Raw genomic sequence first — 26,016 nt, forward strand, 5'->3', positions numbered from 1 at the left:
ATCTTGGTTATTTAATGTAGTCACTGACAGTCATCTTGGTTATTTAATATAGTCACTGACAGTCATCTTGGTTATTTAATGTAGTCACTGACAGTCATCTTGGTTATTTAATGTAGTCACTGACAGTCATCTTAGTTATTTAATGTAGTCACTGACAGTTATTTAATGTAGTCACTGACAGTTATTTAATGTAGTCACTGATGGTCATCTTGGTTATTTAATGTAGTCACTGACGGTCATCTTGGTTATTTAATGTAGTCACTGACAGTCATCTTGGTTATTTAATGTAGTCACTGACAGTCATCTTGGTTATTTAATGTAGTCACTGACAGTCATCTTGGTTATTTAATGTAGTCACTGACAGTTATTTAATGTATTCACTGATGGTCATCTTAGTTATTTAATGTATTCACTGACAGTTATTTAATGTAGTCACTGACGGTCATCTTAGTTATTTAATGTAGTCACTGACAGTCATCTTGGTTATTTAATGTAGTCACTGACAGTCATCTTGGTTATTTAATGTAGTCACTGACAGTCATCTTGGTTATTTAATGTAGTCACTGATGGTCATCTTAGTTATTTAATGTAGTCACTGACGGTCATCTTGGTTATTTAATGTAGTCACTGACAGTCATCTTAGTTATTTAGTTATTCAGTAGCAGAAAAGGACCAACAATAATAGCACACAGTTCAGTCATCTTAGTTATTTAGTCAAAACCAACGGTGTGTTTTATTTTCTGATCCATGTACTCTGTGTTCCCCTCGTCCAGTCTTTGCCTGCCTGGGCTTCCTGTCCCCGGCGAACCGCGGTGCCCTGATGACGTGTGCCGTGGTGCTCTGGGTCCTACTGGGCACACCAGCCGGCTACGTGGCTGCCCGCTTCTACAAGTGTAAGTGAACATTTGGGCTGAGGGGGGAAAGGGTCACGACCCCAACTTGACCCTGAAAAGTCGACCGGTCACGACCCAACTGTGCTGAAGGGTAGCTCGTTAGGCCCAATCAGTGTCAGCGGGGGGGGGGGGCACGATAGTCTCTGTGTCAATTACTGGTGCAGTGTTCTGTAGAGGCCTGTAGCAGTAGGGGTCCCCCCCCAACCCAACCCTCCCTAGCAACACATGCTCTATGGCCTGAATCCTGCCTCCCTGCTAAAGGCTGTATGCCTCAACACCTTGGAAGTAAAGAAAGAAGTTTGAATTTCCAAGAAACGTCTGTTTGTCTTCCAAGAGTTGCTGTTTGTCTTCACGTCTGCTCTCTCTCCCTCTGCGATGTGGCAGCCTTTGGTGGGGAGAAATGGAAGACTAACGTCCTGCTGACCTGCTTTCTGTGTCCTGGGTGAGTCTGACTTTACATTGGTTGAGGAGATAGACGGTAGTTTGGTTACGGTCAGGGTTGTTAGTTCTGTCTCTGTGTCCTGGGTGAGTCTGACTTTACATTGGTTGAGGAGATAGACGGTAGTTTGGTTACGGTCAGGGTTGTTAGTTCTGTCTCTGTGTCCTGGGTGAGTCTGACTTTACATTGGTTGAGGAGATAGACGGTAGTTTGGTTACGGTCAGGGTTGTTAGTTCTGTCTCTGTGTCCTGGGTGAGTCTGACTTTACATTGGTTGAGGAGATAGACGGTAGTTTGGTTACGGTCAGGGTTGTTAGTTCTGTCTCTGTGTCCTGGGTGAGTCTGACTTTACATTGGTTGAGGAGATAGACGGTAGTTTGGTTACGGTCAGGGTTGTTAGTTGACTTCTGTCTCTGTGTCCTGGGTGAGTCTGACTTTACATTGGTTGAGGAGATAGACGGTAGTTTGGTTACGGTCAGGGTTGTTAGTTCTGTCTCTGTGTCCTGGGTGAGTCTGACTTTACATTGGTTGAGGAGATAGACGGTAGTTTGGTTACGGTCAGGGTTGTTAGTTCTGTCTCTGTGTCCTGGGTGAGTCTGACTTTACATTGGTTGAGGAGATAGACGGTAGTTTGGTTACGGTCAGGGTTGTTAGTTCTGTCTCTGTGTCCTGGGTGAGTCTGACTTTACATTGGTTGAGGAGATAGACGGTAGTTTGGTTACGGTCAGGGTTGTTAGTTCTGTCTCTGTGTCCTGGGTGAGTCTGACTTTACATTGGTTGAGGAGATAGACGGTAGTTTGGTTACGGTCAGGGTTGTTAGTTCTGTCTCTGTGTCCTGGGTGAGTCTGACTTTACATTGGTTGAGGAGATAGACGGTAGTTTGGTTACGGTCAGGGTTGTTAGTTCTGTCTCTGTGTCCTGGGTGAGTCTGACTTTACATTGGTTGAGGAGATAGACGGTAGTTTGGTTACGGTCAGGGTTGATAGTTGACTTCTGTCTCTGTGTCCTGGGTGAGTCTGACTTTACATTGGTTGAGGAGATAGACGGTAGTTTGGTTACGGTCAGGGTTGTTAGTTCTGTCTCTGTGTCCTGGGTGAGTCTGACTTTACATTGGTTGAGGAGATAGACGGTAGTTTGGTTACGGTCAGGGTTGTTAGTTCTGTCTCTGTGTCCTGGGTGAGTCTGACTTTACATTGGTTGAGGAGATAGACGGTAGTTTGGTTACGGTCAGGGTTGTTAGTTCTGTCTCTGTGTCCTGGGTGAGTCTGACTTTACATTGGTTGAGGAGATAGACGGTAGTGTGGTTACGGTCAGGGCTGTTAGTTCTGTCTCTGTGTCCTGGGTGAGTCTGACTTTACATTGGTTGAGGAGATAGACGGTAGTGGTTACGGTCAGGGTTGATAGTTGACTTCTGTGTCCTGGGTGAGTCTGACTTTACATTGGTTGAGGAGATAGACGGTAGTTTGGTTACGGTCAGGGTTGATAGTTGACTTCTGTGTCCTGGGTGAGTCTGACTTTACATTGGTTGAGGAGATAGACGGTAGTTTGGTTACGGTCAGGGTTGTTAGTTGACTTCTGTCTCTGTGTCCTGGGTGAGTCTGACTTTACATTGGTTGAGGAGATAGACGGTAGTTTGGTTACGGTCAGGGTTGTTAGTTCTGTCTCTGTGTCCTGGGTGAGTCTGACTTTACATTGGTTGACGAGATAGACGTTAGTTTGGTTACGGTCAGGGTTGTTAGTTGACTTCTGTCTCTGTGTCCTGGGTGAGTCTGACTTTACATTGGTTGAGGAGATAGACGGTAGTTTGTGGTTAGTTCTGTCTCTGTGTCCTGGGTGAGTCTACGGTCAGGGTTGTTAGTTGACTTCTGTCTCTGTGTCCTGGGTGAGTCTGACTTTACATTGGTTGAGGAGATAGACGGTAGTTTGGTTACGGTCAGGGTTGATAGTTGACTTCTGTCTCTGTGTCCTGGGTGAGTCTGACTTTACATTGGTTGAGGAGATAGACGGTAGTTTGGTTACGGTCAGGGTTGATAGTTGACTTCTGTCTCTGTGTCCTGGGTGAGTCTGACTTTACATTGGTTGAGGAGATAGACGGTAGTTTGGTTACGGTCAGGGTTGATAGTTGACTTCTGTCTCTGTGTCCTGGGTGAGTCTGACTTTACATTGGTTGAGGAGATAGACGGTAGTTTGGTTACGGTCAGGGTTGTTAGTTCTGTCTCTGTGTCCTGGGTGAGTCTGACTTTACATTGGTTGAGGAGATAGACGTTAGTTTGGTTACGGTCAGGGTTGATAGTTGACTTCTGTCTCTGTGTCCTGGGTGAGTCTGACTTTACATTGGTTGAGGAGATAGACGGTAGTTTGGTTACGGTCAGGGTTGTTAGTTGACTTCTGTCTCTGTGTCCTGGGTGAGTCTGACTTTACATTGGTTGAGGAGATAGATGGTAGTTTGTGGTTACGGTCAGGGTTGTTAGTTGACTTCTGTCTCTGTGTCCTGGGTGAGTCTGACTTTACATTGGTTGAGGAGATAGACGGTAGTTTGGTTACGGTCAGGGTTGATAGTTCTGTCTCTGTGTCCTGGGTGAGTCTGACTTTACATTGGTTGAGGAGATAGACGGTAGTTTGTGGTTACGGTCAGGGTTGTTAGTTGACTTCTGTCTCTGTGTCCTGGGTGAGTCTGACTTTACATTGGTTGAGGAGATAGACGGTAGTTTGGTTACGGTCAGGGTTGATAGTTGACTTCTGTCTCTGTGTCCTGGGTGAGTCTGACTTTACATTGGTTGAGGAGATAGACGGTAGTTTGGTTACGGTCAGGGTTGATAGTTGACTTCTGTCTCTGTGTCCTGGGTGAGTCTGACTTTACATTGGTTGAGGAGATAGACGGTAGTTTGGTTACGGTCAGGGTTGTTAGTTGACTTCTGTCTCTGTGTCCTGGGTGAGTCTGACTTTACATTGGTTGAGGAGATAGACGGTAGTTTGGTTACGGTCAGGGTTGTTAGTTCTGTCTCTGTGTCCTGGGTGAGTCTGACTTTACATTGGTTGAGGAGATAGACGGTAGTTTGGTTACGGTCAGGGTTGATAGTTGACTTCTGTCTCTGTGTCCTGGGTGAGTCTGACTTTACATTGGTTGAGGAGATAGACGGTAGTTTGGTTACGGTCAGGGTTGATAGTTGACTTCTGTCTCTGTTCAGGGTTGATAGTTGACTTCTGTCTCTGTGTCCTGGGTGAGTCTGACTTTACATTGGTTGAGGAGATAGACGGTAGTTTGTGGTTACGGTCAGGGTTGTTAGTTGACCTCTGTGTCCTGGGTGAGTCTGACTTTACATTGGTTGAGGAGATAGACGTTAGTTTGGTTACGGTCAGGGTTGTTAGTTGACCTCTGTGTCCTGGGTGAGTCTGACTTTACATTGGTTGAGGAGATAGACGGTAGTTTGGTTACGGTCAGGGTTGTTAGTTGACCTCTGTGTCCTGGGTGAGTCTGACTTTACATTGGTTGAGGAGATAGACGGTAGTTTGGTTACGGTCAGGGTTGTTAGTTCTGTCTCTGTGTCCTGGGTGAGTCTGACTTTACATTGGTTGAGGAGATAGACGGTAGTTTGGTTACGGTCAGGGTTGTTAGTTCTGTCTCTGTGTCCTGGGTGAGTCTGACTTTACATTGGTTGAGGAGATAGACGGTAGTTTGGTTACGGTCAGGGTTGTTAGTTCTGTCTCTGTGTCCTGGGTGAGTCTGACTTTACATTGGTTGAGGAGATAGACGGTAGTTTGGTTACGGTCAGGGTTGTTAGTTCTGTCTCTGTGTCCTGGGTGAGTCTGACTTTACATTGGTTGAGGAGATAGACGGTAGTTTGGTTACGGTCAGGGTTGTTAGTTCTGTCTCTGTGTCCTGGGTGAGTCTGACTTTACATTGGTTGAGGAGATAGACGGTAGTTTGGTTACGGTCAGGGTTGTTAGTTCTGTCTCTGTGTCCTGGGTGAGTCTGACTTTACATTGGTTGAGGAGATAGACGGTAGTTTGGTTACGGTCAGGGTTGTTAGTTCTGTCTCTGTGTCCTGGGTGAGTCTGACTTTACATTGGTTGAGGAGATAGACGGTAGTTTGGTTACGGTCAGGGTTGTTAGTTCTGTCTCTGTGTCCTGGGTGAGTCTGACTTTACATTGGTTGAGGAGATAGACGGTAGTTTGGTTACGGTCAGGGTTGTTAGTTCTGTCTCTGTGTCCTGGGTGAGTCTGACTTTACATTGGTTGAGGAGATAGACGGTAGTGTGGTTACGGTCAGGGCTGTTAGTTCTGTCTCTGTGTCCTGGGTGAGTCTGACTTTACATTGGTTGAGGAGATAGACGTTAGTTTGTGGTTACGGTCAGGGCTGTTAGTTCTGTCTCTGTGTCCTGGGTGAGTCTGACTTTACATTGGTTGAGGAGATAGACGGTAGTGGTTACGGTCAGGGTTGATAGTTGACTTCTGTGTCCTGGGTGAGTCTGACTTTACATTGGTTGAGGAGATAGACGGTAGTTTGGTTACGGTCAGGGTTGTTAGTTGACTTCTGTCTCTGTGTCCTGGGTGAGTCTGACTTTACATTGGTTGAGATGATAGACGGTAGTTTGGTTACGGTCAGGGTTGTTAGTTCTGTCTCTGTGTCCTGGGTGAGTCTGACTTTACATTGGTTGACGAGATAGACGTTAGTTTGGTTACGGTCAGGGTTGTTAGTTGACTTCTGTCTCTGTGTCCTGGGTGAGTCTGACTTTACATTGGTTGAGGAGATAGACGGTAGTTTGTGGTTACGGTCAGGGTTGTTAGTTGACTTCTGTCTCTGTGTCCTGGGTGAGTCTGACTTTACATTGGTTGAGGAGATAGACGGTAGTTTGGTTACGGTCAGGGTTGATAGTTGACTTCTGTCTCTGTGTCCTGGGTGAGTCTGACTTTACATTGGTTGAGGAGATAGACGGTAGTTTGGTTACGGTCAGGGTTGATAGTTGACTTCTGTCTCTGTGTCCTGGGTGAGTCTGACTTTACATTGGTTGAGGAGATAGACGGTAGTTTGGTTACGGTCAGGGTTGATAGTTGACTTCTGTCTCTGTGTCCTGGGTGAGTCTGACTTTACATTGGTTGAGGAGATAGACGGTAGTTTGGTTACGGTCAGGGTTGATAGTTGACTTCTGTCTCTGTTCAGGGTTGATAGTTGACTTCTGTCTCTGTGTCCTGGGTGAGTCTGACTTTACATTGGTTGAGGAGATAGACGGTAGTTTGTGGTTACGGTCAGGGTTGTTAGTTGACCTCTGTGTCCTGGGTGAGTCTGACTTTACATTGGTTGAGGAGATAGACGTTAGTTTGGTTACGGTCAGGGTTGTTAGTTGACCTCTGTGTCCTGGGTGAGTCTGACTTTACATTGGTTGAGGAGATAGACGGTAGTTTGGTTACGGTCAGGGTTGATAGTTGACTTCTGTCTCTGTGTCCTGGGTGAGTCTGACTTTACATTGGTTGAGGAGATAGACGGTAGTTTGGTTACGGTCAGGGTTGTTAGTTGACTTCTGTCTCTGTGTCCTGGGTGAGTCTGACTTTACATTGGTTGAGGAGATAGACGGTAGTTTGGTTACAGTCAGGGTTGATAGCTCTGTCTCTGTGTCCTGGGTGAGTCTGACTTTACATTGGTTGATGAGATAGACGGTAGTTTGGTTACGGTCAGGGTTGATAGTTGACTTCTGTCTCTGTGTCCTGGGTGAGTCTGACTTTACATTGGTTGAGGAGATAGACGGTAGTTTGTGGTTACGGTCAGGGTTGATAGTTGACTTCTGTCTCTGTGTCCTGGGTGAGTCTGACTTTACATTGGTTGAGGAGATAGACGGTAGTTTGGTTACGGTCAGGGTTGTTAGTTGACTTCTGTCTCTGTGTCCTGGGTGAGTCTGACTTTACATTGGTTGAGGAGATAGACGGTAGTTTGGTTACGGTCAGGGTTGTTAGTTGACTTCTGTCTCTGTGTCCTGGGTGAGTCTGACTTTACATTGGTTGAGGAGATAGACGGTAGTTTGGTTACGGTCAGGGTTGTTAGTTGACTTCTGTCTCTGTGTCCTGGGTGAGTCTGACTTTACATTGGTTGAGGAGATAGACGGTAGTTTGGTTACGGTCAGGGTTGTTAGTTGACTTCTGTCTCTGTGTCCTGGGTGAGTCTGACTTTACATTGGTTGAGGAGATAGACGGTAGTTTGTGGTTACGGTCAGGGTTGTTAGTTCTGTCTCTGTGTTCTGGGTGAGTCTGACTTTACAGTGGTTGAGGAGATAGACGGTAGTTTGGTTACGGTCAGGGTTGATAGTTGACTTCTGTCTCTGTGTTCTGGGTGAGTCTGACTTTACATTGGTTGAGGAGATAGACGGTAGTTTGGTTACGGTCAGGGTTGATAGTTGACTTCTGTCTCTGTGTCCTGGGTGAGTCTGACTTTACATTGGTTGAGGAGATAGACGGTAGTTTGGTTACGGTCAGGGTTGATAGTTGACTTCTGTCTCTGTGTTCTGGGTGAGTCTGACTTTACATTGGTTGAGGAGATAGACGGTAGTTTGGTTACGGTCAGGGTTGATAGTTGACTTCTGTCTCTGTGTCCTGGGTGAGTCTGACTTTACATTGGTTGAGGAGATAGACGGTAGTTTGGTTACGGTCAGGGTTGTTAGTTGACTTCTGTCTCTGTGTCCTGGGTGAGTCTGACTTTACATTGGTTGAGGAGATAGACGGTAGTTTGGTTACAGTCAGGGTTGATAGCTCTGTCTCTGTGTCCTGGGTGAGTCTGACTTTACATTGGTTGATGAGATAGACGGTAGTTTGGTTACGGTCAGGGTTGATAGTTGACTTCTGTCTCTGTGTCCTGGGTGAGTCTGACTTTACATTGGTTGAGGAGATAGACGGTAGTTTGTGGTTACGGTCAGGGTTGATAGTTGACTTCTGTCTCTGTGTCCTGGGTGAGTCTGACTTTACATTGGTTGAGGAGATAGACGGTAGTTTGGTTACGGTCAGGGTTGTTAGTTGACTTCTGTCTCTGTGTCCTGGGTGAGTCTGACTTTACATTGGTTGAGGAGATAGACGGTAGTTTGGTTACGGTCAGGGTTGTTAGTTGACTTCTGTCTCTGTGTCCTGGGTGAGTCTGACTTTACATTGGTTGAGGAGATAGACGGTAGTTTGGTTACGGTCAGGGTTGTTAGTTGACTTCTGTCTCTGTGTCCTGGGTGAGTCTGACTTTACATTGGTTGAGGAGATAGACGGTAGTTTGTGGTTACGGTCAGGGTTGTTAGTTCTGTCTCTGTGTTCTGGGTGAGTCTGACTTTACATTGGTTGAGGAGATAGACGGTAGTTTGGTTACGGTCAGGGTTGATAGTTGACTTCTGTCTCTGTGTCCTGGGTGAGTCTGACTTTAAATTGGTTGAGGAGATAGACGGTAGTTTGGTTACGGTCAGGGTTGATAGTTGACTTCTGTCTCTGTGTCCTGGGTGAGTCTGACTTTACATTGGTTGAGGAGATAGACGGTAGTTTGGTTACGGTCAGGGTTGATAGTTGACTTCTGTCTCTGTGTTCTGGGTGAGTCTGACTTTACATTGGTTGAGAAGATAGACGGTAGTTTGGTTACGGTCAGGGTTGATAGTTGACTTCTGTCTCTGTGTCCTGGGTGAGTCTGACTTTACATTGGTTGAGGAGATAGACAGTAGTTTGGTTACGGTCAGGGTTGTTAGTTCTGTCTCTGTGTCCTGGGTGAGTCTGACTTTACATTGGTTGAGGAGATAGACGGTAGTTTGGTTACGGTCAGGGTTGATACGTCTGTCTCTGTGTCCTGGGTGAGTCTGACTTTACATTGGTTGAGGAGATAGACGGTAGTTTGGTTACGGTCAGGGTTGATACGTCTGTCTCTGTGTCCTGGGTGAGTCTGACTTTACATTGGTTGACGAGATAGACGGTAGTTTGGTTACGGTCAGGGCTGTTAGTTGACTTCTGTGTCCTGGGTGAGTCTGACTTTACATTGGTTGAGGAGATAGACGGTAGTTTGTGGTTACGGTCAGGGTTGATAGTTCTGTCTCTGTGTTCTGGGTGAGTCTGACTTTACATTGGTTGAGGAGATAGACGGTAGTTTGGTTACGGTCAGGGTTGATAGTTGACTTCTGTCTCTGTGTCCTGGGTGAGTCTGACTTTACATTGGTTGAGGAGATAGACGGTAGTTTGGTTACGGTCAGGGTTGATAGTTCTGTCTCTGTGTCCTGGGTGAGTCTGACTTTACATTGGTTGAGGAGATAGACGGTAGTTTGTGGTTACGGTCAGGGTTGTTAGTTGACTTCTGTCTCTGTTCAGGGTTGATAGTTGACTTCTGTCTCTGTGTCCTGGGTGAGTCTGACTTTACATTGGTTGAGGAGATAGACGGTAGTTTGGTTACGGTCAGGGTTGATAGTTGACTTCTGTCTCTGTGTCCTGGGTGAGTCTGACTTTACATTGGTTGAGGAGATAGACGTTAGTTTGTGGTTACGGTCAGGGTTGTTAGTTGACTTCTGTCTCTGTGTCCTGGGTGAGTCTGACTTTACATTGGTTGAGGAGATAGACGTTAGTTTGTGGTTACGGTCAGGGTTGTTAGTTGACTTCTGTCTCTGTGTCCTGGGTGAGTCTGACTTTACATTGGTTGAGGAGATAGACGGTAGTTTGGTTACGGTCAGGGTTGTTAGTTGACTTCTGTCTCTGTGTCCTGGGTGAGTCTGACTTTACATTGGTTGAGGAGATAGACGGTAGTTTGTGGTTACGGTCAGGGTTGTTAGTTGACTTCTGTCTCTGTGTCCTGGGTGAGTCTGACTTTACATTGGTTGAGGAGATAGACGGTAGTTTGGTTACGGTCAGGGTTGTTAGTTGACTTCTGTCTCTGTGTCCTGGGTGAGTCTGACTTTACATTGGTTGAGGAGATAGACGGTAGTGGTTACGGTCAGGGTTGTTAGTTGACTTCTGTCTCTGTGTCCTGGGTGAGTCTGACTTTACATTGGTTGAGGAGATAGACGGTAGTTTGGTTACGGTCAGGGTTGTTAGTTGACTTCTGTCTCTGTGTCCTGGGTGAGTCTGACTTTACATTGGTTGAGGAGATAGACGGTAGTGGTTACGGTCAGGGTTGTTAGTTGACTTCTGTCTCTGTGTCCTGGGTGAGTCTGACTTTACATTGGTTGACGAGATAGACGTTAGTTTGTGGTTACGGTCAGGGTTGATAGTTGACTTCTGTCTCTGTGTCCTGGGTGAGTCTGACTTTACATTGGTTGACGAGATAGACGGTAGTTTGGTTACGGTCAGGGTTGTTAGTTGACTTCTGTGTCCTGGGTGAGTCTGACTTTACATTGGTTGAGGAGATAGACGGTAGTTTGGTTACGGTCAGGGTTGTTAGTTGACTTCTGTCTCTGTGTCCAGGGTTGATAGTTGACTTCTGTCTCTGTGTTCAGGGTTGATGTCTGTCTCTGTGTTCAGGGTTGATGTCTGTCTCTGTGTTCAGGGTTGATAGTTCTGTCTCTGTGTTCAGGGTTGATAGTTCTGTCTCTGTGTTCAGGGTTGTTAGTTGACTTCTGTCTCTGTGTTCAGGGTTGATAGTTGACTTCTGTCTCTGTGTTCAGGGTCGATAGTTGACTTCTGTCTCTGTGTTCAGGGTTGATAGTTGACTTCTGTCTCTGTGTTCAGGGTTGTTAGTTGACTTCTGTCTCTGTGTTCAGGGTTGATAGTTGACTTCTGTCTCTGTGTTCAGGGTCGATAGTTGACTTCTGTCTCTGTGTTCAGGGTTGATAGTTGACTTCTGTCTCTGTGTTCAGGGTCGATAGTTGACTTCTGTCTCTGTGTTCAGGGTCGATAGTTGACTTCTGTCTCTGTGTTCAGGGTTGATAGTTGACTTCTGTCTCTGTGTTCAGGGTTGATAGTTGACGTCTGTCTCTGTGTTCAGGGTTGATAGTTGACGTCTGTCTCTGTGTTCAGGGTTGATAGTTGACTTCTGTCTCTGTGTTCAGGGTCGATAGTTGACTTCTGTCTCTGTGTTCAGGGTCGATAGTTGACTTCTGTCTCTGTGTTCAGGGTTGATAGTTGACTTCTGTCTCTGTGTTCAGGGTCGATAGTTGACTTCTGTCTCTGTGTTCAGGGTCGATAGTTGACTTCTGTCTCTGTGTTCAGGGTTGATAGTTGACTTCTGTCTCTGTGTTCAGGGTTGATAGTTGACGTCTGTCTCTGTGTTCAGGGTTGATAGTTGACGTCTGTCTCTGTGTTCAGGGTTGATAGTTGACGTCTGTCTCTGTTCAGGGTTGATAGTTCTGTCTCTGTGTTCAGGGTTGATAGTTCTGTCTCTGTGTTCAGGGTTGTTAGTTGACGTCTGTCTCTGTGTTCAGGGTTGATAGTTCTGTCTCTGTGTTCAGGGTCGATAGTTCTGTCTCTGTGTTCAGGGTCGATAGTTCTGTCTCTGTGTTCAGGGTTGATAGTTCTGTCTCTGTGTTCAGGGTTGATAGTTCTGTCTCTGTGTTCAGGGTTGATAGTTCTGTCTCTGTGTTCAGGGTTGATAGTTCTGTCTCTGTGTTCAGGGTTGATAGTTCTGTCTCTGTGTTCAGGGTTGATAGTTCTGTCTCTGTGTTCAGGGTTGATAGTTCTGTCTCTGTGTTCAGGGTTGATAGTTCTGTCTCTGTGTTCAGGGTTGATAGTTCTGTCTCTGTGTTCAGGGTTGATAGTTGATGTCTGTCTCTGTGTTCAGGGTTGATAGTTGACTTCTGTCTCTGTGTTCAGGGTTGATAGTTGACGTCTGTCTCTGTGTTCAGGGTTGATAGTTCTGTCTCTGTGTTCAGGGTTGATAGTTGACTTCTGTCTCTGTGTTCAGGGTTGATAGTTGACTTCTGTCTCTGTGTTCAGGGTTGATAGTTGACGTCTGTCTCTGTGTTCAGGGTTGATAGTTCTGTCTCTGTGTTCAGGGTTGATAGTTCTGTCTCTGTGTTCAGGGTTGATAGTTGACTTCTGTCTCTGTGTTCAGGGTTGATAGTTGACTTCTGTGTTCAGGGTTGATAGTTGACGTCTGTCTCTGTGTTCAGGGTTGATAGTTCTGTCTCTGTGTTCAGGGTTGATAGTTCTGTCTCTGTGTTCAGGGTTGATTGTTGACTTCTGTCTCTGTGTTCAGGGTTGATTGTTGACGTCTGTCTCTGTGTTCAGGGTTGATTGTTGACTTCTGTCTCTGTGTTCAGGGTTGATTGTTGACTTCTGTCTCTGTGTTCAGGGTTGATTGTTGACTTCTGTCTCTGTGTTCAGGGTTGATAGTTCTGTCTCTGTGTTCAGGGTTGATAGTTGATGTCTGTCTCTGTGTTCAGGGTTGATAGTTCTGTCTCTGTGTTCAGGGTTGATAGTTGACTTCTGTCTCTGTGTTCAGGGTTGATAGTTCTGTCTCTGTGTTCAGGGTTGATTGTTGACGTCTGTCTCTGTGTTCAGGGTTGATTGTTGACTTCTGTCTCTGTGTTCAGGGTTGATTGTTGACTTCTGTCTCTGTGTTCAGGGTTGATTGTTGACTTCTGTCTCTGTGTTCAGGGTTGATAGTTCTGTCTCTGTGTTCAGGGTTGATAGTTGATGTCTGTCTCTGTGTTCAGGGTTGATAGTTCTGTCTCTGTGTTCAGGGTTGATAGTTGATGTCTGTCTCTGTGTTCAGGGTTGATAGTTCTGTCTCTGTGTTCAGGGTTGATAGTTCTGTCTCTGTGTTCAGGGTTGATAGTTCTGTCTCTGTGTTCAGGGTTGATAGTTCTGTCTCTGTGTTCAGGGTTGATAGTTCTGTCTCTGTGTTCAGGGTTGATAGTTCTGTCTCTGTGTTCAGGGTTGATAGTTCTGTCTCTGTGTTCAGGGTTGATTGTTGACTTCTGTCTCTGTGTTCAGGGTTGATAGTTGATGTCTGTCTCTGTGTTCAGGGTTGATAGTTCTGTCTCTGTGTTCAGGGTTGATAGTTGATGTCTGTCTCTGTGTTCAGGGTTGATAGTTCTGTCTCTGTGTTCAAGGTTGATAGTTGATGTCTCTCTGTGTTCAGGGTTGATAGTTCTGTCTCTGTGTTCAGGGTTGATAGTTCTGTCTCTGTGTTCAGGGTTGATAGTTCTGTCTCTGTGTTCAGGGTTGATAGTTCTGTCTCTGTGTTCAGGGTTGATAGTTCTGTCTCTGTGTTCAGGGTTGATAGTTCTGTCTCTGTGTTCAGGGTTGATAGTTCTGTTTCTGTGTTCAGGGTTGATAGTTGACTTCTGTCTCTGTGTTCAGGGTTGACTTCTGTCTCTGTGTTCAGGGTTGATAGTTCTGTCTCTGTGTTCAGGGTTGATAGTTCTGTCTCTGTGTTCAGGGTTGATAGTTCTGTCTCTGTGTTCAGGGTTGATAGTTGATGTCTGTCTCTGTGTTCAGGGTTGATAGTTGATGTCTGTCTGTGTTCAGGGTTGATAGTTCTGTCTCTGTGTTCAGGGTTGATAGTTCTGTCTCTGTGTTCAGGGTTGATAGTTCTGTCTCTGTGTTCAGGGTCGATAGTTCTGTCTCTGTGTTCAGGGTCGATAGTTCTGTCTCTGTGTTCAGGGTCGATAGTTCTGTCTCTGTGTTCAGGGTTGATAGTTCTGTCTCTGTGTTCAGGGTCGATAGTTCTGTCTCTGTGTTCAGGGTTGATAGTTGACGTCTGTCTCTGTGTTCAGGGTTGATAGTTCTGTTTCTGTGTTCAGGGTTGATAGTTCTGTTTCTGTGTTCAGGGTTGATAGTTCTGTCTCTGTGTTCAGGGTTGATAGTTGACGTCTGTCTCTGTGTTCAGGGTTGATAGTTGACTTCTGTCTCTGTGTTCAGGGTTGATAGTTCTGTCTCTGTGTTCAGGGTTGATAGTTGACGTCTGTCTCTGTGTTCAGGGTTGATAGTTGACTTCTGTCTCTGTGTTCAGGGTTGATTGTTGACTTCTGTCTGTGTTCAGGGTTGATTGTTGACTTCTGTCTCTGTGTTCAGGGTTGATAGTTCTCTCTGTGTTCAGGGTTGATAGTTCTGTCTCTGTGTTCAGGGTTGATAGTTCTGTCTCTGTGTTCAGGGTTGATAGTTCTGTCTCTGTGTTCAGGGTTGATAGTTGACGTCTGTCTCTGTGTTCAGGGTTGATAGTTCTGTCTCTGTGTTCAGGGTTGATAGTTCTGTCTCTGTGTTCAGGGTTGATAGTTGACGTCTGTCTCTGTGTTCAGGGTTGATAGTTCTGTCTCTGTGTTCAGGGTTGATAGTTCTGTCTCTGTGTTCAGGGTTGATAGTTCTGTCTCTGTGTTCAGGGTTGATAGTTGACGTCTGTCTCTGTGTTCAGGGTTGATAGTTCTGTTTCTGTGTTCAGGGTTGATAGTTCTGTTTCTGTGTTCAGGGTTGATAGTTCTGTCTCTGTGTTCAGGGTTGATAGTTGACGTCTGTCTCTGTGTTCAGGGTTGATAGTTGACTTCTGTCTCTGTGTTCAGGGTTGATAGTTCTGTCTCTGTGTTCAGGGTTGATAGTTCTGTCTCTGTGTTCAGGGTTGATAGTTCTGTCTCTGTGTTCAGGGTTGATAGTTCTGTCTCTGTGTTCAGGGTCGATAGTTCTGTCTCTGTGTTCAGGGTTGATAGTTCTGTCTCTGTGTTCAGGGTTGATAGTTCTGTCTCTGTGTTCAGGGTTGATAGTTCTGTGTTCAGGGTTGATAGTTCTGTCTCTGTGTTCAGGGTTGATAGTTCTGTGTTCAGGGTTGATAGTTCTGTGTTCAGGGTTGATAGTTCTGTGTTCAGGGTTGATAGTTCTGTCTCTGTGTTCAGGGTTGATAGTTCTGTCTCTGTGTTCAGGGTCGATAGTTCTGTCTCTGTGTTCAGGGTTGATAGTTCTGTCTCTGTGTTCAGGGTTGATAGTTCTGTCTCTGTGTTCAGGGTTGATAGTTCTGTCTCTGTGTTCAGGGTCGATAGTTCTGTCTCTGTGTTCAGGGTTGATAGTTCTGTCTCTGTGTTCAGGGTTGATAGTTCTGTCTCTGTGTTCAGGGTCGATAGTTCTGTCTCTGTGTTCAGGGTCGATAGTTCTGTCTCTGTGTTCAGGGTTGATAGTTCTGTTTCTGTGTTCAGGGTTGATAGTTGACGTCTGTCTGTGTTCAGGGTTGACTTCTGTCTCTGTGTTCAGGGTTGACTTCTGTCTCTGTGTTCAGGGTTGATAGTTCTGTCTCTGTGTTCAGGGTTGATAGTTCTGTCTCTGTGTTCAGGGTTGATAGTTCTGTCTCTGTGTTCAGGGTTGATAGTTGATGTCTGTCTCTGTGTTCAGGGTTGATAGTTGATGTCTGTCTGTGTTCAGGGTTGATAGTTCTGTCTCTGTGTTCAGGGTTGATAGTTCTGTCTCTGTGTTCAGGGTTGAGTTCTGTCTCTGTGTTCAGGGTCGATAGTTCTGTCTCTGTGTTCAGGGTCGATAGTTCTGTCTCTGTGTTCAGGGTCGATAGTTCTGTCTCTGTGTTCAGGGTTGATAGTTCTGTCTCTGTGTTCAGGGTTGATAGTTCTGTCTCTGTGTTCAGGGTTGATAGTTGACGTCTGTCTCTGTGTTCAGGGTTGATAGTTGACTTCTGTCTCTGTGTTCAGGGTTGATTGTTGACTTCTGTCTGTGTTCAGGGTTGATTGTTGACTTCTGTCTCTGTGTTCAGGGTTGATAGTTCTCTCTGTGTTCAGGGTTGATAGTTCTGTCTCTGTGTTCAGGGTTGATAGTTCTGTCTCTGTGTTCAGGGTTGATAGTTCTGTCTCTGTGTTCAGGGTTGATAGTTGACGTCTGTCTCTGTGTTCAGGGTTGATAGTTCTGTCTCTGTGTTCAGGGTTGATAGTTCTGTCTCTGTGTTCAGGGTTGATAGTTCTGTCTCTGTGTTCAGGGTTGATAGTTGACGTCTGTCTCTGTGTTCAGGGTTGATAGTTCTGTTTCTGTGTTCAGGGTTGATAGTTCTGTTTCTGTGTTCAGGGTTGATAGTTCTGTCTCTGTGTTCAGGGTTGATAGTTGACGTCTGTCTCTGTGTTCAGGGTTGATAGTTGACTTCTGTCTCTGTGTTCAGGGTTGATAGTTCTGTCTCTGTGTTCAGGGTTGATAGTTCTGTCTCTGTGTTCAGGGTTGATAGTTCTGTCTCTGTGTTCAGGGTTGATAGTTCTGTCTCTGTGTTCAGGGTCGATAGTTCTGTCTCTGTGTTCAGGGTTGATAGTTCTGTCTCTGTGTTCAGGGTTGATAGTTCTGTCTCTGTGTTCAGGGTTGATAGTTCTGTGTTCTGGGTTGATAGTTCTGTCTCTGTGTTCAGGGTTGATAGTTCTGTGTTCAGGGTTGATAGTTCTGTGTTCAGGGTTGATAGTTCTGTGTTCAGGGTTGATAGTTCTGTCTCTGTGTTCAGGGTCGATAGTTCTGTCTCTGTGTTCAGGGTCGATAGTTCTGTCTCTGTGTTCAGGGTTGATAGTTCTGTCTCTGTGTTCAGGGTTGATAGTTCTGTCTCTGTGTTCAGGGTTGATAGTTCTGTCTCTGTGTTCAGGGTCGATAGTTCTGTCTCTGTGTTCAGGGTTGATAGTTCTGTCTCTGTGTTCAGGGTTGATAGTTCTGTCTCTGTGTTCAGGGTTGATAGTTCTGTCTCTGTGTTCAGGGTCGATAGTTCTGTCTCTGTGTTCAGGGTTGATAGTTCTGTCTCTGTGTTCAGGGTCGATAGTTCTGTCTCTGTGTTCAGGGTTGTTAGTTGACTTCTGTCTCTGTGTTCAGGGTTGTTAGTTGACTTCTGTCTCTGTGTTCAGGGTTGTTAGTTGACTTCTGTCTCTGTGTTCAGGGTTGTTAGTTGACTTCTGTCTCTGTGTTCAGGGTTGTTAGTTGACTTCTGTCTCTGTGTTCAGGGTTGATAGTTGACGTCTGTCTCTGTGTTCAGGGTTGATAGTTGATAGTTCTGTCTCTGTGTTCAGGGCTGATGGTTGACTTCTGTCTCTGTGTTCAGGGCTGATGGTTGACTTCTGTCTCTGTGTTCAGGGTTGATAGTTCTGTCTCTGTGTTCAGGGTTGATAGTTCTGTCTCTGTGTTCAGGGTTGATAGTTCTGTCTCTGTGTTCAGGGTTGATAGTTCTGTCTCTGTGTTCAGGGTTGATAGTTCTGTCTCTGTGTTCAGGGTTGATAGTTCTGTCTCTGTGTTCAGGGTCGATAGTTCTGTCTCTGTGTTCAGGGTCGATAGTTCTGTCTCTGTGTTCAGGGTTGATAGTTCTGTCTCTGTGTTCAGGGTTGATAGTTCTGTCTCTGTGTTCAGGGTTGATAGTTCTGTCTCTGTGTTCAGGGTTGATAGTTCTGTCTCTCTGTTCAGGGTTGATAGTTGACTTCTGTCTCTGTGTTCAGGGTTGATAGTTCTGTCTCTGTGTTCAGGGTTGGTAGTTCTGTCTCTGTGTTCAGGGTTGATAGTTCTGTCTCTGTGTTCAGGGTTGATAGTTCTGTCTCTGTGTTCAGGGTCGATAGTTCTGTCTCTGTGTTCAGGGTTGATAGTTCTGTCTCTGTGTTCAGGGTTGATAGTTCTGTCTCTGTGTTCAGGGTCGATAGTTCTGTCTCTGTGTTCAGGGTCGATAGTTCTGTCTCTGTGTTCAGGGTTGATAGTTCTGTCTCTGTGTTCAGGGTCGATAGTTCTGTCTCTGTGTTCAGGGTTGTGTTTGCTGATTTCTTTGTGATGAATCTGATCCTGTGGGGAGAGGGCTCGTCTGCAGCCATGCCCTTCGGCACCCTGGTGGCCATCTTGGCTCTGTGGTTCTGCATCTCTGTGCCCCTCACCTTCATAGGGGCCTACTTCGGCTTCAAGAAGACCGTGAGTACAAGCACACGTCAATATGTGAATACATTCATCAAACGTTCTGTCACACACAAGTCTGTGTGCATATCATGCCTTTCATACTCCTCCCCTCTGTCATGTGATTGGTGCATTTCAGGGGATTGAGCACCCTGTGCGGACCAATCAGATCCCTCGTCAGATCCCAGAGCAGTCGTTCTACACCAGATCTCTCCCAGGGATCGTCATGGGGGGGATCCTCCCGTTCGGCTGTATCTTCATCCAGCTCTTCTTCATCCTCAACAGCATCTGGTGAGTGTCTCAGTTCAGCTACCCTGCAGACACTGCTGCTCTGTTTTGGGACTGCTACACAAGCAGCTTGTCGTGAAGGCAGAACCAGTCAGTGAGGTGAAAGGTGAACGGGTGAGGTTTGGAGAAGTGTGAACGGGGTTGAGTGAGTAACTGACTACGACTCTGTAGGTTGACTAGTGGTTGGAGTGAAGCAGAGGACAGCATGTTTTAACTGGTTTTCTTTATGATGTATGGTTGTGTCTCACACCAGGTCTCACCAGATGCTAGAGCAGTGGGTTATCTTTATGATGTATGGTTGTGTCTCACACCAGGTCTCACCAGATGCTAGAGCAGTGGGTTATCTTTATGATGTATGGTTGTGTCTCATCAGATGCTAGAGCAGTGGGTTATCTTTATGATGTATGGTTGTGTCTCACACCAGGTCTCACCAGATGCTAGAGCAGTGGGTTATCTTTATGATGTATGGTTGTGTCTCATCAGATGCTAGAGCAGTGGGTTATCTTTATGATGTATGGTTGTGTCTCACACCAGGTCTCACCAGATGCTAGAGCAGTGGGTTATCTCTTATGATGTATGGTTGTGTCTCACCAGATGCTAGAGCAGTGGGTTATCTTTATGATGTATGGTTGTCTCATCAGATGCTAGAGCAGTGGGTTATCTTTATGATGTATGGTTGTGTCTCATCAGATGCTAGAGCAGTGGGTTATCTTTAGGATGTATGGTTGTCTCACACCAGGTCTCACCAGATGTACTACATGTTTGGTTTCCTGTTTCTGGTGTTCATCATCCTGGTAATCACCTGCTCTGAGGCCACCATCCTACTCTGCTACTTCCACCTCTGTGCTGAGGTAAGACACCACACACACACACACACACACACACACACACACACACATCCTACTCTGCTACTTCCACCTCTGTGCTGAGGTAAGACACCACACACACACACACCATCCTACTCTGCTACTTCCTCCTCTGTACTGAGTTATGACGATCTGAGTATTTCCTGGTCGGGTCATGTGACCAATGGCAATAGTGCCCTTAATGACAAGGATGAAGGGACTGTTTCTCAAATCCTCTTTCCTTGATTCCTAACAGCTTCTCTCTTTAAAAGAGAAGTTCCCAAACAAGGGACCTGGAACCTCCTTCTCCACGACGGTTGAGGAGGAGAAGAGACAGGATAAAAGGAATAACAGGAAGTTGAATTAAGGAAGCGCTACGTTCTCTCTCTCCATCAGGACTACCACTGGCAGTGGTGTTCCTTCCTGACCAGTGGTCTTGTCTTAGATATCTCTGTGTTTATAACATCTTTACTAACTGTTCTCTCTGTCTCTCTCCATCAGGACTACCACTGGCAGTGGCGTTCCTTCCTGACCAGTGGTCTTGTCTTAGTAAAGATGTTATAAACACAGAGATATCTAACTGTTCTCTCTGTCTCTCTCCATCAGGACTACCACTGGCAGTGGCGTTCCTTCCTGACCAGTGGTTTCACGGCCGTCTACTTCCTGGTCTATGCCATCCACTACTTCTTCTCCAAGCTCCAGATCACAGGATTGGCGAGCACCATCCTCTACTTTGGTTACACCATGATCATGGCTCTCATCTTCTTCTTATTCACAGGTAGGTAGCTGGGGGGCATCACACTGTAGCTCGCCATGAAGAGGATGGACCAGGTCAGAGGTCAGAGGTTATCCTCATTAGTCCAGTTTAATGGACTGGACCAAATAGGACTGGGCATCCTCCCACCCTGACTGTTATGCTGCCTTTCTGGGGTTGAGGTGTAGCTCTACTCGTTTTCACACACACACACACACACACACAGTCGGATGGTGAGAGTTTGAGAGTTTCAATGAGAGTTTCCTAGACAGCAGGATGTGGGATCGACAAATGGCCCTGGGAAAGTGTGATTTTCATAGTTTCTCTCTTTCTGTCAATTAAATGTCTTGTCTCTCTCTCCATCAGGAACGATTGGATTCTTCGCCTGTTTCTGGTTCGTCACCAAGATCTATAGCGTAGTGAAGGTGGACTGAGTCGTTAACCAAAAACTAAACCAATGGATTTTCCTGTTTACTCTGCCACGCCCCCTCACCCCACTCACCCTCACCCCGCCCCCCTCACCCTCCCTGGGCTGGAGGGACACTATTGTTACGTTACACCCTGACTGCGTACGGTGACCAGGGCCCACTGGTCTAAATAGGGAGACAGGGGGCCGTTTGGAACACAACCCTTGTCTACTGTGTGGAAGACGCATTTTTGTCAGAGCAGCAAGACACCAGAGTCGTGTGTGTGTGTGTGTGTGTGTGTGTGTGTGTGTGTGTACACACACACACATCTATACATAATGTAGTCTGGAGTGCAGGAAATACCTGTTGGAGGTCCATAACCTACTGCACATCAATGAAACATCCCTTATTCACCTCTGACAAATGGAAACAGGAAATCTAGAAGGTTGTGACTATTAACACCCCCCCCCCCCTTGGTTAAAGTTAGTTTCTGTCCCCACGTTGGCGCACTAAGGTGGGTTTACGTTGTCATTCAAACTATTAAGAGTGTTGGACAATATGATTGTAAATAACTTTCTTTTTTTTCTTCTAATGCTGATGAATGATTTGGGGTTGTAATAAGCTTATAATGTGAGATGGAATTCCTCTCCTAACCCGTGTTCAGGGCTGGTAGTGTAGTTGGACGAGAGTCCCAAATGGCACTCTAGTCTGCACTACAAAAGTAGTCTGCACTATGTAGGGAATTAGGGTGCAATTTGGGATGAACACATTTTCTCTGGGGTTTGTTTTATTTTATTTTGTATTATAAATGCTTGAGTATTAATCAACTGGTCTGTTATTTAACTTTATATTCCAATTACATTTTTTTTCTGTCTATTCTTTATTTTATTTTTGCCTCAGACACGTGCCTCATCAGTAGTTCATTTTATTTGCAAAAACCAACCGTTTGGGATTTTGTGAGAGGCATCATCGACTTCTATGTTCCAAATGGCACCCTGTTCCCTATGTCGTGCACTACCCTTGATCAAGGGCTCGGGTCTAAAGTAGTGCACCACATAGGGAATAGGGTGCCATTTGGGACATGGTCCATCAGTTCTGTGGGGATCTGATTCTTATATCCTTTCAGTGTAAATATACTCTCTTCATAAATGATACTAGTTTCATTAGTCTGACCGAGCATCTGGGTTCCTTCACTCCTTCACTGGTTTGAAATGATGTAATTATGATCTGAAAAATAAGAAATGGTCCCGTTTAAAATAAAACATGTTCCTGTTGGAGTGTTTTTGTTTTCCTGTGTCTTTAAGAGCGTCGTCAGTGTGAAGTATTGAACAAACAGTCACGTGAGGTCGATACGTTGAACCGGCGCTGAGGAGAGGCCCTGCTGTGGTGCCCACTAAGCTCAGGATGACCTGAAGGTCACATGAAGGCAAGACCTTCTGTTCCATTCGCTGACATTTGTGAGACGGGATCGACGGGGAAGTTCCCCCACAGAGCCAGAGCACCTCATTGACGATGGAGGCTTGGTCTAAAATGGCCACAGTGGTCAGGCTGGTTATAATGGTCACAGTGGTCAGACTGGTTATAATGGTCACAGTGGTCAGGCTGGTTATAATGGTCACAGTGGTCAGGCTGGTTATAATGGTCAGGCTGGTTATAATGACCACAGTGGTCAGGCTGGTTATAATGGTCACAGTGGTCAGACTGGTTATAGTGGTCACAGTGGTCAGGCTGGTTATAATGGTCAGGCTGGTTATAATGATCACAGTGATCAGACTGGTTATAATGGTCACAGTGGTCAGGCTGGTTATAATGGTCACAGTGGTCAGGCTGGTTATAATGATCACAATGGTCAGGCTGGTTATAATGGTCAGGCTGGTTATAATGGTCACAGTGGTCAGGCTGGTCATAATGGTCACAGTGGTCAGGCTGGTTATAATGGTCAGGCTGGTTATAATGGTCACAGTGGTCAGGCTGGTTATAATGGTCACAGTGGTCAGGCTGGTTATAATGGTCAGGCTGGTTATAATGGTCACAGTGGTCAGGCTGGTTATAATGGTCAGGCTGGTTATAATGGTCACAGTGGTCAGGCTGGTTATAATGGTCACAGTGGTCAGGCTGGTTATAATGGTCACAGTGGTCAGGCTGGTTATAATGATCACAGTGGTCAGGCTGGTTATAATGATCACAGTGGTCAGGCTGGTTATAATGATCACAGTGGTCAGGCTGGTTATAATGATCACAGTGGTCAGGCTGGTGATAATGTTCACAGTGGTCAGGCTGGTTATAATGGTCACAGTGGTCAGGCTGGTTATAATGGTCACAGCGGTCAGGCTGGTTATAATGATCACAGTGGTCAGGCTGGTTATAATGATCACAGTGGTCAGGCTGGTTATAATGGTCAGGCTGGTTATAATGATCACAGCGGTCAGGCTGGTTATAATGGTCACAGTGGTCAGGCTGGTTATAATGATCACAGTGGTCAGGCTGGTTATAATGGTCAGGCTGGTTATAATGATCACAGTGGACAGGCTGGTTATAATGGTCACAGTGGTCAGGCTGGTTATAATGGTCAGGCTGGTTATAATGATCACAGTGGTCAGGCTGGTTATAATGATCACAGTGGTCAGGCTGGTTATAATGGTCAGGCTGGTTATAATGATCACAGTGGTCAGGCTGGTTATAATGGTCACAGTGGTCAGGCTGGTTATAATGGTCACAGTGGTCAGGCTTGTTATAATGATCACAGTGGTCAGGCTGGTTATAATGGTCAGGCTGGTTATAATGGTCAGGCTGGTTATAATGATCACAGCGGTCAGGCTGGTTATAATGGTCACAGTGGTCAGGCTGGTTATAATGGTCAGGCTGGTTATAATGATCACAGTGGTCAGGCTGGTTATAATGGTCACAGTGGTCAGGCTGGTTATAATGGTCAGGCTGGTTATAATGATCACAGTGGTCAGGCTGGTTATAATGGTCACAGTGGTCAGGCTGGTTATAATGGTCACAGTGGTCAGGCTGGTTATAATGGTCACAGTGGTCAGGCTGGTTATAATGATCACAGTGGTCAGGCTGGTTATAATGGTCACAGTGGTCAGGCTGGTTATAATGGTCAGGCTGATTATAATGGTTACAGCGGTCAGGCTGGTGATAATGGTCAGGCTGGTTATAATGATCACAGTGGTCAGGCTGGTTATAATGATCACAGTGGTCAGGCTGGTGATAATGGTCAGGCTGGTTATAATGATCACAGTGGTCAGGCTGGTTATAATGATTGCAGCGGTCAGGCTGGTTATAATGGTCACAGTGGTCAGGCTGGTTATAATGGTCAGGCTGGTTATAATGATCACAGTGGTCAGGCTGGTTATAATGGTCACAGTGGTCAGGCTGGTTATAATGGTCACAGTGGTCAGGCTGGTTATAATGGTCACAGTGGTCAGGCTGGTTATAATGATCACAGCGGTCAGGCTGGTTATAATGGTCAGGCTGGTTATAATGATCACAGTGGTCAGGCTGGTTATAATGGTCAGGCTGGTTATAATGATCACAGTGGTCAGGCTGGTTATAATGGTCACAGTGGTCAGGCTGGTTATAATGGTCACAGTGGTCAGGCTGGTTATAATGGTCACAGTGGTCAGGCTGGTTATAATGATCACAGCGGTCAGGCTGGTTATAATGGTCACAGTGGTCAGGCTGGTTATAATGGTCACAGTGGTCAGGCTGGTTAATAATGATCACAGTGGTCAGGCTGGTTATAATGGTCATGGTCAGGCTGGTTATAATTCACAGCGGTCAGGCTGGTTATAATGGTCACAGTGGTCAGGCTGGTTATAATGGTCACAGTGGTCAGGCTGGTTATAATGGTCACAGTGGTCAGGCTGGTTATAATGATCACAGCGGTCAGGCTGATTATAATGATCACAGTGGTCAGGCTGGTTATAATGATCACAGTGGTCAGGCTGGTTATAATGGTCACAGTGGTCAGGCTGGTTATAATGATCACAGCGGTCAGGCTGGTTAGGTGTGCTTTAGGTAGTTTGTTAGGGAGGGGGGGTTAGGAGTACAAACATGTTTGGGAGATAGAAACTGAAGCAGTGTGGATGTCTGTGACACTGTTTCAGTTTCTATCTCACACACATCCATACTGCTTCAGTTTCTATCTCACACACATCCACACTGCTTCAGTTTCTATCTCACAGACATCCACACTGCTTCAGTTTCTATCTCACAGACATCCACACTGCTTCAGTTTCTATCTCACACACATCCACACTGCTTCAGTTTCTATCTCACAGACATCCACACTGCTTCAGTTTCTATCTCACAGACATCCACACTGCTTCAGTTTCTATCTCACAGACATCCACACTGCTTCAGTTTCTATCTCACAGACATCCACACTGCTTCAGTTTCTATCTCACAGACATCCACACTGCTTCCGTTTCTATCTCACAGACATCCACACTGCTTCAGTTTCTATCTCACACACATCCACACTGCTTCAGTTTCTATCTCACAGACATCCACACTGCTTCAGTTTCTATCTCACAGACATCCACACTGCTTCAGTTTCTATCTCACAGACATCCACACTGCTTCAGTTTCTATCTCACAGACATCCACACTGCTTCAGTTTCTATCTCACAGACATCCACACTGCTTCAGTTTCTATCTCACAGACACCCACACTGCTTCAGTTTCTATCTCACAGACATCCACACTGCTTCAGTTTCTATCTCACAGACATCCACACTGCTTCAGTTTCTATCTCACAGACACCCACACTGCTTCAGTTTCTACAGGGCATTCAGAAAGTATTCAGACCCCTTGACTTTTTCCGCATTTTGTTACTCTACAGCCTCATTCTTAAGTGGATTCAATTGTTTTTCCCCCTCAACAATCTACACACAATACCCCATAATGACAAAGCAAAAACAGTTTTTTTTTAAATGTTTGCAAATGTATTAAAAATGGAAATGTCACATTTACGTACCTATTCAGACCCTTTTACTCAGCACTTTGTTGAAGCACCTTTGGCAGTGATTATAGCTTTGAGTCTTCTTGGGTATGACGCTACAAGCTTGGAATACCTGTATTTGGGGAGTTTCTCCCATTCTTCTCTGCAGATCCTCTCAAGCTCTGTCAGGTTGGAGGGGGAGCGTCGCTCCACAGCTATTTTCATGTCTCTCCAGAGATGTTAGATCGGGTTCAAGTCCAGTCTCTGGCTGGGCCACTCAAGGGCATTCAGAGACTTGTCCCGAAGCCACTCCTGTGTTGTCTTGGCTGTGTGCTTAGGGGGCATCCCACTGATCTTGAAACATTATATAGAAAAACTTCCTTTGAATGTGCAGGAAATCCCTGCAGGTCATCCCCACCGACCCTCAGTCTACAAGGTCAAACAGAATTGTAGTATCAGTGAAAACTGACTGAAGATCAGTTAGGTAACAGAACACACATACTGCCAAAGAGACTTCCCTTATGGCCCATTCCCCTATAGGTTATCATCAACATGTCACAGTGTGTATTCACATGCTCCACGGTGTTTCTACACACACAGCTAATGAAAGGGGTGGACAGCCTTTAGTCTGTTTCACTCATCCATTCAAAGGCTTTAAGGACACAGGTCTCTTCAAAGCCCCCCGCC

General features: G+C 45.8%; 1 protein-coding gene across 3 annotated transcripts in view; it reads left to right on the forward strand.

The window, feature by feature from the left end:
• Window positions 1–20,701, forward strand: part of LOC135538102 (transmembrane 9 superfamily member 2-like) — a 36,945-nt gene extending 16,244 nt beyond the window's left edge. The window contains exons 11-17 of one of the 3 annotated variants that reach the window (XM_064964087.1): window positions 774–893; window positions 1,278–1,335; window positions 17,940–18,099; window positions 18,221–18,372; window positions 19,109–19,220; window positions 19,821–19,992; window positions 20,335–20,701. In XM_064964087.1, the coding sequence (XP_064820159.1) occupies window positions 774–893; window positions 1,278–1,335; window positions 17,940–18,099; window positions 18,221–18,372; window positions 19,109–19,220; window positions 19,821–19,992; window positions 20,335–20,402 (842 nt within the window). In that variant the 3' untranslated portion in view covers window positions 20,403–20,701. The other 2 variants (XM_064964088.1, XM_064964089.1) reach the window with 2 other exon arrangements.
• The last annotated feature ends 5,315 nt before the right edge of the window (window positions 20,702–26,016 follow it).

The sequence above is a fragment of the Oncorhynchus masou genome, unplaced genomic scaffold, assembly GCF_036934945.1.
Source record: "Oncorhynchus masou masou isolate Uvic2021 unplaced genomic scaffold, UVic_Omas_1.1 unplaced_scaffold_908, whole genome shotgun sequence".
Lineage (NCBI taxonomy): Eukaryota > Metazoa > Chordata > Actinopteri > Salmoniformes > Salmonidae > Oncorhynchus > Oncorhynchus masou.